Genomic DNA, 13,497 nt, shown 5'->3' on the forward strand with positions numbered 1-13,497 from the left:
TCCATGCAGATTTCTGGAGCCCTTTCTCTGCATAACATCCCTCTCTCCAGTACTGTCCCCTGCAAATTCCAGTTAACTCAGCCTCCTAAGCTTCAATCTCTCTCCTTAACTCAGAGAGAGTGTCGTGCTCTGCTTGGGATTCCCCCTCTTATTCTGTGGTTCAGAAATTACCTTCTTCAGGCAGAAAACCAAGATGATTGTAGGGTTCATTTCATTTGTTTCCTTTGTCTCAAGGACCGCAGTCCTGTATTGTGTGTTGTTTTACATCAGAAATAGTTGTCCTGTTTATTTTGTCCTATTTTCTAATTATTTATGATGGAAGGATGAGTCTGGCCCCACCTGTTCCATCATGGCCACTATTATATTTACTACCAGAAATAAAACATTAAAAATGGTTGGTTTATTTAACTACTTTGTAAATTTTTTTAAAATGTTTTATTTATTTCTAGGAGAGAGAGAGACAGCATGAGCAGGGGAGGGTCAGAGAGAGAGGGAGTCACAGACTGAAACAGGCTCCAGGCTCTGAGCTGGCAGTCAGCACAGAGCCCGACGCGGAGCTCGAACCATGAACCGCGAGATCATGACCCAAGCGAAAGTCGGAGGCTCAACCAACTAAGCCACCCAGGCGCCCCGGTTTATTTAACTACTTTAAGTATAAATAAAATTTCTGTCTAAGATTAAAGCTATAATCTTACTTATAGTGTGCTTTGTATTTTTTAGACTTATAACTTCAATGTTTAAGAAATTTTAAGCTTTTCCTTAGACAATTGTACAGGCTTTTATGTCACTGAAAAAATTGTTGACTAATTGATAAATGAAACTACAATCTGTTAGACTGGCAACAGATTATATAGATTTAGAAATAATTACTTGCTTCATTTAAAGTTTAATGGTATCTTGAGCCAGGTTTCTTAATTTTATGATCTTCATGTAGAAAAATCCATCTTTCTGAAACAACCAGACTGGTTTTCCTATTGTTAGTGTTCTTAAGACTTAATTCAGTCTTCCTGCTATAATTGTATTCTAAGTGTTAATTTTTATCATTGTTTTTGTTAAAGTATTATACAGAGAGAATTACCCAGCTGGCCCAGAGTAAATATTTACACATGCTTAGATGGAAGAGGTTTTGCCAGCACAGTAAGATTATGGAGCAACTTTATCCTCTTTACAAGGTAGGAAGCCCAAGAACAGAACCTATGGGCTTTTTTTTTTTCTTAGAGAAAGAGTGGAGTGGGGGGACATCGAGAGAGAGAGAGAGAGAGAGAGAAAGAATATCTTAAGCAGGCTCCACACACAGCATAGAGCTTGGCACAGGGCTTGGCCTCACAGCTGTAACATCATTACCTAAGCCAAAATCAAGAGTCAGATGTTTGGGGCTCCTGGATGCTCAGTTGGTTGCGCATCCGACTTTGGTTCGGGTCATGATCTCATAGTTTGTGGGTTTGAGTCCTGCACGGGGCTCTGTGCTGATAGCTTGGAGCCTGGGGCCTGATTCAGATTCTGTGACTTCCTCTCTATCTATCCCTCCCCTGCTCGCGCTTTGTCTCTCTCTCTCTCAAAAATAAATAAACATTTTAAAAAAAAGAGTCAGATGCTTAACCAACTGAGCCACCCAGACACCCCTCTTTTTTTTTATAATGAAAGAAAATGGTCAATAAGCTCGCCAATACACATTATTTAGTATAGTAATAATACTGTACATTAGATCTCTAGACTCATTCATCTTATACAACTGCAAATCTGTACCCTTTGACCAATATTTCCCCACCCTCTAGCCCCTGGTAACCACTGTTCTACTCTCTGCTTCTTTGAGTTCAACTTTTTTTTTTTTAAATTCATCATGTAAATCATACAGTATTTGTCTCTGTCTCAATTATTTCACTTAGCATAATGTCCTCCAAGTCCATTCCTAATGTCAGAAGTGTTAGGATATCCTTCTTTCTCATAACTGAATAATACTGTGTTGTGTGTAACATACCACCTCTTCTTTATTCATTCATTATAAGCAGACTCAGGCTGTTTCCATATCTTGGCTATTGGGAATAATGTCTCAGTGGCCATGGGAATACAGATATCTCTTTGAGATACTGATTTTGTTTTATTGAGATATGTCCCCAGAAATAGGATTGTTAGATTATATGGTATTTCTATTTTTAATTCTTTTTTGAGAAATCTCCATACTGTTTTTCATAATGGCTATACCAGTTTATATTCTTACCAACAGTAAGCTTGTCAGTTTTTTTTAAGTCATGGCTAAAGATGGGAAAGGAACTAATGGATGCACCTATCTACCTGTTCTGCCTGTGGCAGAAGATAATGGCATCTATTTTTAAGGATGAAATTTGAAGGAACCTTTGTATGATAGAAAATGCATTTTTCTTCATGGATTTGGCCTCCTGTGTATAGATAAAAAGCTAAGAAGCCCCTTCCAGTTATCAAAAATCCATATGCACTGACTATTTGCTGAAGTCTCTCTGTTCAAAGAATATGACCGCTGCCATGTCAGTCAAATTCAGAATGTGAAAGAATCATCATATTCCAGGAGCCTCTTATTTGGCCCCCAAACAGCATTAGCCTATGCTCGGAAGCAAATGACACAAGAGAATAGCTTGCAAATAATCGTGTTCTGACTCTGCCTTACTCTTAAACAGAAACAAGTCACCTACATTATGCAGGAATACAATGATGCCCTTCAGAGAGCTGAAAGATTGTCTGTTGCACGAGAAAACTTCCTTATGGGAAAAAACAATCCTTCTAACTTAGTGACACAAGAAGACCTGACTATTTACACAAAGTGGCTTGTGTGTCACCTACACTCACTCAGGACTATTCACCACTACCTACAAGTATGTGAAACATAGTTATATGATGATACGGTGCCCTCCCATGATGATCAGCATTGTTTTCTCACACCTGTCACCTACTTTTGGGTTGTCAGTGCTTCTGTGTTCTACTTGCCCTACAAATGACAGGAAAATAATTAGTCATTAGCTTTTTTCTTTGAAACCTTTGAAAACATTTTCTTTTAAAGTCTTTCTCTAATGAAACCACTCCATTAATTTAGTTTTTTCAAAGATGTCTCTGCTGTATTATTTCATATTCACTCTGCAAGTTCTTGTTTTCATCATTTTGTTCAGAATTTACGATGTCAAATTTAGATCCACTTTTTATTCGGCAGTATCTAATGAAGCTCTAATACACACCAGGTACATGTCCAGGGCCATAAAGCAAAAATATGAGCTTTGTTGAAAAAAAGTAACTGAGTCCCAGTCTGGCAGAAAAATGGGCAAGTTAAATAGTCAACTGAAATATAATGTGGTAAGTAAGAACAGAATAGAAAAGAATAGAATAAGTATAAGCATAGAGGAAAGAAAGTCACTGAGAAGAGGCCCTAACCCAAGCCTGAGGCATCAGAAAGTAGTGACATGATCATATGTCTATGTTAGAAAGATTATTATTTTCCCACCTAAATCTTTTCCTACTCCTCTATGGCTTATTTCAGTGATATTACCATCCACAGAGCTACCCAAATCAGAAAACTGACCATCAACCCTTCCCCAGTCAGTCACTATGGCATCTACTTCTGAGTCCTCTCTCCCCAGTCACATGGCATAATAACACTCTGCTCATAAGTCTTTGTCCCCCATTAGACTGTGAACTCTTTGAGATTGATCCATGTCTTATTCATGTTGGACCATGTCTTATTCATGTTGGTATCCCTAACACCTCACATAGTGTCTTGTCCATTATGGATGCTTGATCAATGTAGACCCACTTGGAGGTTCAGGTTGCTTAGCGTTGGTGACCACAAGAAGTCTCCCAGGTCCAGATTTAGCACCCCATGTTTGAGCAGGTTACGAAGACCCACCTCTACCTCCTCTCCCTCTATCAAAGCAAAGGGCTACTCCTGAACCTAAGTCTGGAAGCTTCTTTGAGAATTGAGTTGACATATGGCCTCTTAATTATGCCCTTCTATAGTCCCTCCAGTATTTGCCCATCTCCAAAGTGCTGAGTGTAGCTGTTGATGAAGTTCCTGAGGCTTGTCGGGAGAATGAAAATGTATGTGTTGATGACATCAACTCTAATACCCAGCGTTCTACATCACCAGACCCTGTGAATACTAGCATTTCAGGTAAGAAATCAGTCTTCTTTCCCCTTGGGTAATGTGGAGAAAGAAGATTGTGGTTTTTGTACATGTGTTGTTTCGTCACATGATCTTGCTTAACATTTTTGTATATACCAAGAAGTTATATCTTCTTAATAAACAAGTATTAATTTAATATTTTCTGATGAAAAAAAACTAAGTACTTTTCTTAGACATTGTGGTCTCCCTCTTTATAAATGGCAAATCAAGAGAGAGGTGAAAAAAGCAATGAACTTGAAGTTTGAGAGTACTATGTTGTTGATGTGTTTCTGTCGTGGCCTCACTGTGGCCCTGACTGTTTAGGTCATTTCATCTTTTTAGGCTTCAATTTATTCATCTCCAATATAAACCTTTCAGATTAAGTGATACCTAAGGTCTCTTTCAGTTTTAATATTACATGTTTAAAGAGTAATTTCCTTATCTGAATTAATTTAATAGTCCTCCTGCCCTTACCATGTGTTATAGATGACTAAGAAACCTAATTAGGTTTCCACTCTGAGTGACATATTTGCTTGGGATATGTACAGAGTGACACAGGAGCACCTGAAGAGGCAGCCAACTTAGTTGTAAGGAGGCCTTGTGTCTCAAAGGAAGGCAGTCTGAACCGGGTCCTTAAAAATGAGCAGGAGTGAGCCAGGCAAAAAGAGATCAAGGCTCTCACTTTCTTCTAATTTGTGGGTTAATTTATAAACCATACTCTTTGTTTACCACAAAGGACTATAGGTAGTTCTGCTCCCACTAAGTCATTCTTCAGAGTCTGTTGGGTTTCTCCTACAGGCTGTGTGAAGGTGAGTGGTCCTTGCTACCTCACCCAGAAAGCCAACATCAAGGGTTTGTCAGATAGGCATGGCCCAGGATGGCGTGGCCTATAAATTGTGGCAGAGAAGCTTGGGCAAGGAGCAGAACGGGCCTCCCTGTCAACAGAGAAGCTCCTGCCTCCAGTTATTTCACAGGATACTCCATTTTCTCTCCCTGATTAGTGTTTATTGGTCTTAATGTTCTTGATTTCGGGGATTTTTTTAGGGCTCACAAGAACAGAAGCTGCTTTCTTCCTCCCCCAACACACAACTGAAAGAGAAGAACTGAAACCCCAGCTGAGGCTCCTGCTCTCCCATTTTAATATCCCATATGATGTGGAAGAGCTAAGGGACGCTCCTAAGGAAATGGAACTTTTCAACCTGGTACTTGATGGACTCTTTCTTTCTTTCTTTTTAATTTTTTTAATTGTTTATTTATTTTTGAGAGAGAGAGATAGGTGTGAGTAGGGGAGGCCAGAGAGAGAGGAAGACACAGAATCCAAAGCAGGCTGCAGGCTCTGAGCTGTTTGCTTAGAGCCTGATGTGGGGCTCGAACTCACGAACCACAAGATCATGACCCGAACCAAAGTCGGACACCCAACCAACTGAGCCAACCAGGCGCCCCTTGAGGGACTCTTTCTTAACACAAAGATAGGTGTTTATGAAAGAAACACTACTATTTGCTACAAAGTTGATATCCATCCTGCCACAGTTGTTTCTGGAGTGATAAAATTTAATAGTAATAGGTGAGATTTAGATTAGCGCTTGAACTTCCTCTCTATAAGAGTACTAAGTCTCTTGAATATACAGCCCTGAGGGATTATGAGATTTCTCTGTAGAATTTAAGGAAAAAGTAGTTTATAGTCCATAGTAGATGATATAAAAGTAGCCAAGATTTGGTAGATTTGCATAATGGAGTTGTTTCGTGTCTTGAGTCCTTTGATTTTCAGAATGTGTTGTAATAGCTCTCCTATTGGCAAAATGCTTTAAATTCAATAGAGTTTATATTATGTAGTGATTTTTTAAAGTTGTGCAGGCTGCTGAACTATACCCCAGTGTTGCGCTTCCTTTATTTATTTAAAAAAAAATTTTTTTAACATTTATTTATTTTTGAGAGACAGAGAGTGAACAGAGGAGGGGCAGAGAAAGAGGGGGACACATAATCCAAAGCAGGCTCCAGGCTCTGAGCTGTCAGCACAGAGCACAATGCAGGGCTCAAACCCACAAACTGCAAGATCATGACCTGAGCTGAAGTCAGCTGCTTAACCGACAGAGACACCCAGGCACACCGCACTTTCTTTAAAAAAAAAACAGAACAAAACAAAAAAAACAACCCTCATATTAATACGAGTCACATTAAAACTCATTTCAAAGGGAAAAATAGAATTATGCAAGGATAGCTTCAAATTTATAATATAAAGTTTTCAGCCAAAGCATCAACACAAAGATATTTCTTTAGCTCTGGGTACGGAATTTTGCAAGTATATGTATTTGCTAGGGAAGAATAGTAAATTCATTGATCCAAACACGCAAAAATAAAATCTGAATGTTCCTGAATGCTCTTTGTGTAAGAAGGAGCCTCTGTCTTCCCTATCACCATTTACCTTGACATTCAGCTTTCACTTCCACATGTGCTTGTTCCAGCATGATTTTACTAGGATTATTTCTATTTATATGTAACACAGGCTCTTTACGCTCCCTGAAACCAGTGGTATCACATGTCCTCTGGTTTCTTTGAAGGTGATGATGTTTCAGCTCTTGCCTTTCTTTGCAGCAGAGCACTTCTAGGGAGTATCCTTACTCTCATTATCAGTAAGCATTGTGAGAAACAAAAACTGGAATTGGAATAAGATGGTATTTTAAAAGAGTCAAATGAATAAAAAGAATTATAACACAGTAGCTGTCATCAATGGTAACAAATAAACAAAAACCATGAGGCTGCTGAGCAAACTTGTTCTCAAAGAACAGTTTGTTTCCTTTATATAGCAATAGTTTCCACTTCTGATTTTTTTTTAAATGTTTTATTTATTTCTAGGAGAGAGAGGGAAAGACAGCGTCAGCAGGGGAGGGTCAGAGAGAGAGGGAGTCACAGACTGAAACAGGCTCCAGACTCTGAGCTGGCAGTCAGCACAGAGCCCGACGCGGGGCCCGAATCCACGAACCGCGAGATCATGACCTACGCGAAAGTCGGACGCTTAACCGACTAAGCCACCCAGGCGCCCCACCACTTCTGATTTAAAAAAAAAAAAATTAATTTAATTTTGAGTCTGAGTATAAGTGGGGGAGGGGCAGAGAAAGAGGGAGACAGAATCTGAAGCAGGCTCTGAGCTGTCTGCATAGAGTCTGGTGCAGGGCTCGAAATCATGAGCTGCAGGATTCTGACCTGAACTGAAGTTGGATGCTTAACCGACTGAGCCACTCAGGGGCCCCTCCACTTCTGATTTTCTTATAACAGTGTTTCTGTGCAATGCTTGCACTCACAAGATAATCAATCACATTACAACTTTGTGTGTGTATAGGAAGAGTTCTTATATTTGGGTGCTGTTTATTCTGGTTCTCTGATTCCTTAGAGCAGAGTCAGCAAACGACAGCTGCAGGCCACAAAATGTTTCTTTTTTACTTTAATTAACTTTTATTGGAATTCATCCATGCCCACTTGTTTACATATTACCTATGACTGCTTTCACACCACAAATGCAGAGTTGAGTAGTTGCAACAGAGACCATATAGATGGTCTGCAAAGACTAACATATTTACTATCTGACCCTTTAAGAAAAACTTTGCCTTACTCCTGTTTAGGTTTCCCAAAAATTTCAAAGCATCTTTAAGGAGCAACAGAGAATGCAAACATTTCCAGACTATGATGTGAAGACAGCTAAATTGGAGAATTTGGGTTTGGCAGGACCTGGTGTGGCCTTGAAAAAGAAAGCTAACTGGATTTCCTTTATAAAAGTAAGAAGACCTGTGGTGATGGTCACCTGTCAGTGATGTCAGCATGGTCACAAAGTATCCTCTAAGCAGGCCACGCAACCTGGCAGCACGGGGTCTGTCATGTCCCTATTGTCCCCTGGCCTCAATGCCCTAAGCAAACTGTCCCGTAGGACCAAGGGTAGGTTCACCAGTCTCCCCCAGCTCCTTCCTGCCTTGGGTCCATATTGAAGTTAGCCACTTTGACCTACCTTCTCTGAAAAGCCCCCATAGTCCTGTACTCTCTATTGGGTCAGAACTCTATTCTTGTTGGTGGTGTTCTTGGCTACTTGGATAGAACAAAGAATAACATTCAAAGGTATAATTGAGTTGTGTAAATCCAGCTTTTTAGTCAAAAACTATTCATTGAGTATATACTATGTGTCAGGCATGACCCTTGGTGCTGGAGATACACAATTTAAAAACAATACACAAGCAGATTAAACAAGATGATTTGGGGTAGTGGTAAGTATAGTTGATTCTCATTGTTTGGGGTTACTATGTTCTATAAGGTTGCCATAAACACTAAATGAACAAATACAGAACTACTGTTCATAGGGAAAATACAAGATTTATTCATGAACTGATCAATATATATCCTTGCTTTATGTATGTTTCTGTTCAAAACTGTTTATGTTTTATTCATTTCTGAGAGAGAGAGAGAGACAGCATGATCAGGGGAGAGTCAGAGAGAGAGGGAGACACAGAATCGGAAACAGGCTCCAGGCTCTGAGCTGTCAGCACAGAGCCCAGTGCAGGGCTCGAACCCATGAACCATGAGATCATGACCTGAGCCGAAGTTGGACACTTAACTGACTGAGCCACCCAGGCACCCCTGTTCAAAACTATTTAATATATGGTTTTGATTCATTAACATTGAACTCGTGGCCAATAGCACTGTAACTCATGCCTGAACAAACCTTATCAGATATATATATCTATAAGATATATATCTGCTATAAGATATCTCACAGCTTTCCTGTACTTAGGAACACTTAGGAATACTTCAGCACTACACCTAAAGGCCATTTTAAGAAGTGAAATCACCAGTAAAAAACATGAAAATGTAGAAACAAAAAAGGACACTCGTTTACAGTATGAGAACTGAAACAAGAAGGCAGAATGTCACCTTGTTTGACCTCAGCTGGGAATGTGGGGTTGCACGACTCAAATTTTTCACCATCCTTTGCATGTCCATGAATGACCAGGATAGATCTGCCAGTATTGGTTTTGGGGTTACAAACAAATTTTAGTGAGTAGAAAAATTTTCAAATACAAAATCTATGAATAATGAGGATCAACTATATTGTGAAGGAAAAAAAAGTCTTACATGGTAAGATGGATGGTGGGAAAGGAGAGAAATCAAAGATTACTCCTAAATCTGGGGCATGTGCACATAGGTGGTCAGTGTGGGGAAAGCCATACTTTCTATTTTAGATAGTTACATTTGCCTTCTAACTATCGGTATCAAGGAGATAGTTGGATATAACATACTGGAGCTTAGAGCTAGATATAAATTTGACAGTTATGAGTATGTTGATGTATTTACAGCTTTGTATCTAATTTTTGAAATATACCGTTAATGCAGAAGGTAAATTTTTACTTGTGAAGTATTTGTGGGCGAACTTCTCTTGCCCCATAAATCAAGTGTGGTGCCCAACACTGATGGATTAAGGGTCCCTCCTACTCACGGATGGTGCTGTGTCATCCCACATGAAGCTAATGTGTCTCATAGACCAGGCACCAACAGGAACTGCTGCTTCCATCTCCCTCCACGGATCTGCGAACCCACGCGGACCCTTTCCAAGATGTCCCATGATCTTGGCAAACTTTCTAGCACCCCATTTCAGAAGGCCCTTGAATCTCTTTGCTTGCAACTTTTTTGTTAGAACCATTCTGTTTTGTTGTAACTTTGTATGAACATATATATATATATATATCCATTAGATTAAGCCAAAATGTGATCCTTGGCAAAAGAAGATTTTGACCAAACTAAAAGAACGGAGAAGAATTGATGTATTAATGCAACTCCAAGCAAAGTTTTTGAAGGTAAGAAAATAATCATATTCCCTTGTAGATAAAATTCTTGCTAAAACCATCCTCAGAAAATTGAATTTTCTTTCCCTTTTAAAGAAAGATTAGCCATGGGTTTTCTATGAAAGCTTTATTTGGAAACTTCTAATCTAATTGCAAAAATTGTATGGCCCTGTTAGTTTTCAGGAGAAAGTAACAATTGTCAAAAGAGCTGCATTTCAGTCCAGCTTTAGCACTAAGGCTCTATGTGATATTGGTCTGATCACACAGCCTCCTTGAGTTTGTTTCCTCATCTGTGAAACAAAAATACTGGATCAAATTATCTTATTTTTATTGTGGTAAAAAGCACATGGCATAAAATTTATCATCGAATCAAGTTAAGTGCACATAGGTGTGTTCAGTATATTCACATTATTATGAAATAGATCCAGAACTTTTTCACCTGGCAAATGGCAACTCTGTACCTATTAAACAACAATTCCCTATTTCCTCCTCCCCACAACCCCTAGAAACCACCATTCTATTATCTGTTTCTGAATATGAGTACCTTTAGAACCTCTTGTAAGTGCACTCATATAGTATTTGTCTTTTTGTAACTGGCTTATTCCACTTAGGGTAATGTCCTCAAGATTAATCCATATGGTAGCATGTGACCAGGTTTCCTCTCCCTTTTGTTTTTCATGAACATTTTATCAGCTTTATTCACAATAGACAAATTCTAGAAACAACCCAGATGTTTTTCAGAGGGTACATGAACTAATTGCGGTACATCTGTACCAGGGAATAGCAGTCAGCTGTAAAAAAGAACAAACTAGTGATATACCCAAAAACCTGGATGAATCTCCAGAGAACCATGTGATTGAAAAAAAGTCAGTCCCATAAAGACGGTATAAGTCCATTTCTACAACACTCTTGAAATGACAAAGTACAGAAATGGAGAACAGATTCGTGGATTGTAAGGGGTAAGGAGAGGCTGATGAAGAAGGGAGAGGAGTGTGGTTATAAAAGAGCAACACGAAGGATCCTTGTGGTGATGCATTTGTTCTATAACTTGATTGTATCAATGTTAATATCCAAGTTCTAATATACTGTACTATGGTTTTGCAAGATGTTGACATTGGGTGAAATGGAGTGAAGAGTACATGGGGTTTCTTTATATTATTTTTCCCTCTTTTCTTAAATCATAGTAAAACACACATAAACATGAAATTTACTGTTTACTGTTTTAACTATTTTTGTTTGTTTCAAGTTTTTATTTAAATTCTTGTTAGTTAACATATAGTGTAATGTTGGTTTCAGAAGTAGAATTCAGTGATTTATCACTTACATGGAACACCCAGTCCTCATCCCAAGTGCCCTCCTTAATGCCCATCACCTGTTTAGCCCATCCGCCCACCCGACACCACCCAACATCCCTCCATCAACCCTCACCACCTCCCTTCCATCAACCTTCCATTTGTTCCCCACTGTTAGGAGTCTCTTATGGTTTGCCTCCCTTTCTTTCTTTTTCCCTTCCCGTATGTTCATCTGTTTTGTTTCTTAAATTTCACATAGGAGTGCAATCATATGGTATTTGTCTTTGACTGACTTACTTTGCTTAGCATGATAAACTCTAGCTCCAGCAATGTCATTGCAAATGTCAAGATTTCATTCTTTTTGATAGCTGAGTAATATTCCAGTGTGTGTGTGTGTGTGTGTGTGTGTGTGTGTGTGTGTGTGTATAATATACACATATATACATACACACACACACACACATACCACATCTTTATACATTCCATCAGTTGATGGTCATTTGGGCTCTTTTCATTATTTTAACTGTTTTTTTCAAAAAGTTTATTTATTTTGAGAAAGAAAGTTCATGATGAGCAAGGAAGGGTCAGAGAGAGAGGGAGAGAGAAAATCCCAAGCAGGCCCTGCACTGTCAACACAGAGCCTGATTTGGGGCTTGATCCCACAAACCATGAGATCATGACCTAAGCTGAAACCAAGAGTTGGATGCTTAACCAACTGAGCTACCCAGGTGCCCTATTTTGACTATTTTTAAGTATACATTTTAGTGGCATTAAGTGCATCCATACTGCTGGGTAATCATCACCACCATCCATCTTCAGAACTCTTCATCTAGCAAACTGAAACTGTAGACCCATTAAACAGTAACTCCTCATTCTCCCCTCCCCCTGTTCCCTGGCAACCACCATTCTAATTTCTGTCTCTTTGAGTTTGACTACTCTAGGTACCATGTATTAGTGAAATAATGCAGTGTTTGTCTTTTTATGACTGGCTTATTTTACCCACCCAGGTTCATCCATGTTGTAGGATATAGCAGAATTTCCTTTCGTTTTAAGGCTGAATAATATTCTCTTGTGTATATCTACCATGTTTTTAAAAATCTATTTATTTGTTGATGGACATCTGGCTTGCTTCCACCTCATGGCTATTATGAATAATGCTGCTATGAACATGGATGTATAAATACCTTTTTGGATACTGCTTTCAGTTCTTTTGGATATAAACCCAGTAGTGGAATTGATGGATCATAAGATAATCTGTTTTAATTTTTTTGAGGAAACTCCATCCTATTTTCCATAGTAGTTGCAGCATTTTACAGTACTACCAACAGTACACAAGAGTTCCAATTTCTCCACATCCACATCAGCACTTGTTACATTCTCTTTCTTTCCCTTTCTTTCTTTCTTTCTTTCTTTCTTTCTTTCTTTCTTTCTTTCTTTCTTTCTTTCTTTCTTTCTCCCTCTCTCTCTCTCTCTTCCTTACTTTTCCTTTTATTCTCTCTCTTTCCTCCCTCCCTCCCTTCCTTCCTTCTTCTCCTCTTTCCCCTCAATGCCCCCCTCCACCCCCCTCCCCCTCCTTCCCCTCCCTTTCCCTCCTTTCCCCATATCCCCCTTCTTCTTCTCCTTCTTCCCTTCCTTCTTGCTATTAGCAATCATAATGGTTATGAGATGATATCTCATTTTGGTTTTGTTTTGTGTTTCTCTGATGATTAGTGATTTTGAGAATCTTTTCATATGCTTATTGGCCATTTGTATATCATATTTAGGAAAATGTCTAGTGAAGTCCTTTGCCTATTTTTAAATTGAGTTATTCAACTTTTTGTTGTTGAGCTGTAGGAGTTCTTCATATATTCTGGATATTAAACTCTTATCAGATATGTAATTTGGAAATACATTCCCTCATTCCATAAGTGACTTTTCACCTGTTAATTGTATCCTTTGATGCATGGATGTTTTAAAGTTTTACATAATCATATCGGTCAATTTTTGCTATTTTTCCTGTGCTTTTGGTTTCGTATCCAAGAAATCATTGCCAAATTCAATGTTATCAAGGTTTTTCCCTGTTTTTGTCTGTTTTATAGTTCTAGGTCTTATGTTTATATCTTTAGTCCATTTTGAGTTAATTTTTTTGTGTATGGTATAAGATAAAGGTTTAACTTCATTATTTTGCATGTGGATATCCAGTTTTCCTAAAACAATTTGTTGAAGAGATTGTCCCTTCTCTGATGAATGATATTGAGATCCTTTGATCATTTGACCATGT

The 13,497-nt window shown here is 38.7% G+C and overlaps 2 protein-coding genes across 3 annotated transcripts in view; both read left to right on the forward strand.

Annotated features, from left to right (window-relative positions):
- The window catches only part of CEP57L1 (centrosomal protein 57 like 1), a 98,679-nt gene extending 97,596 nt beyond the window's left edge, over nucleotides 1-1,083 (forward strand). For both annotated transcript variants that reach the window (XR_005529341.1, XR_005529340.1), the window contains exon 17: nucleotides 1,059-1,083. The gene's annotated coding sequence lies outside the window, so the exon portion shown is untranslated. The remainder of the gene's footprint in view (nucleotides 1-1,058) is intronic.
- A 19-nt stretch (nucleotides 1,084-1,102) lies between these two features.
- LOC120235219 overlaps nucleotides 1,103-13,497 on the forward strand; it is a 91,031-nt gene continuing 78,636 nt past the window's right edge. The window contains exons 1-6 of the mRNA XM_039237411.1: nucleotides 1,103-1,172; nucleotides 2,652-2,846; nucleotides 3,979-4,132; nucleotides 5,168-5,325; nucleotides 7,741-7,893; nucleotides 9,856-9,957. Coding sequence (XP_039093342.1) covers nucleotides 1,107-1,172; nucleotides 2,652-2,846; nucleotides 3,979-4,132; nucleotides 5,168-5,325; nucleotides 7,741-7,893; nucleotides 9,856-9,957 — 828 coding nt within the window. The 5' untranslated portion in view covers nucleotides 1,103-1,106. The remainder of the gene's footprint in view (nucleotides 1,173-2,651; nucleotides 2,847-3,978; nucleotides 4,133-5,167; nucleotides 5,326-7,740; nucleotides 7,894-9,855; nucleotides 9,958-13,497) is intronic.

The sequence above is a fragment of the Hyaena hyaena genome, unplaced genomic scaffold (assembly GCF_003009895.1).
Source record: "Hyaena hyaena isolate Hyena2069 unplaced genomic scaffold, ASM300989v1 scaffold_123, whole genome shotgun sequence".
Taxonomy (NCBI): Eukaryota; Metazoa; Chordata; class Mammalia; order Carnivora; family Hyaenidae; genus Hyaena; species Hyaena hyaena.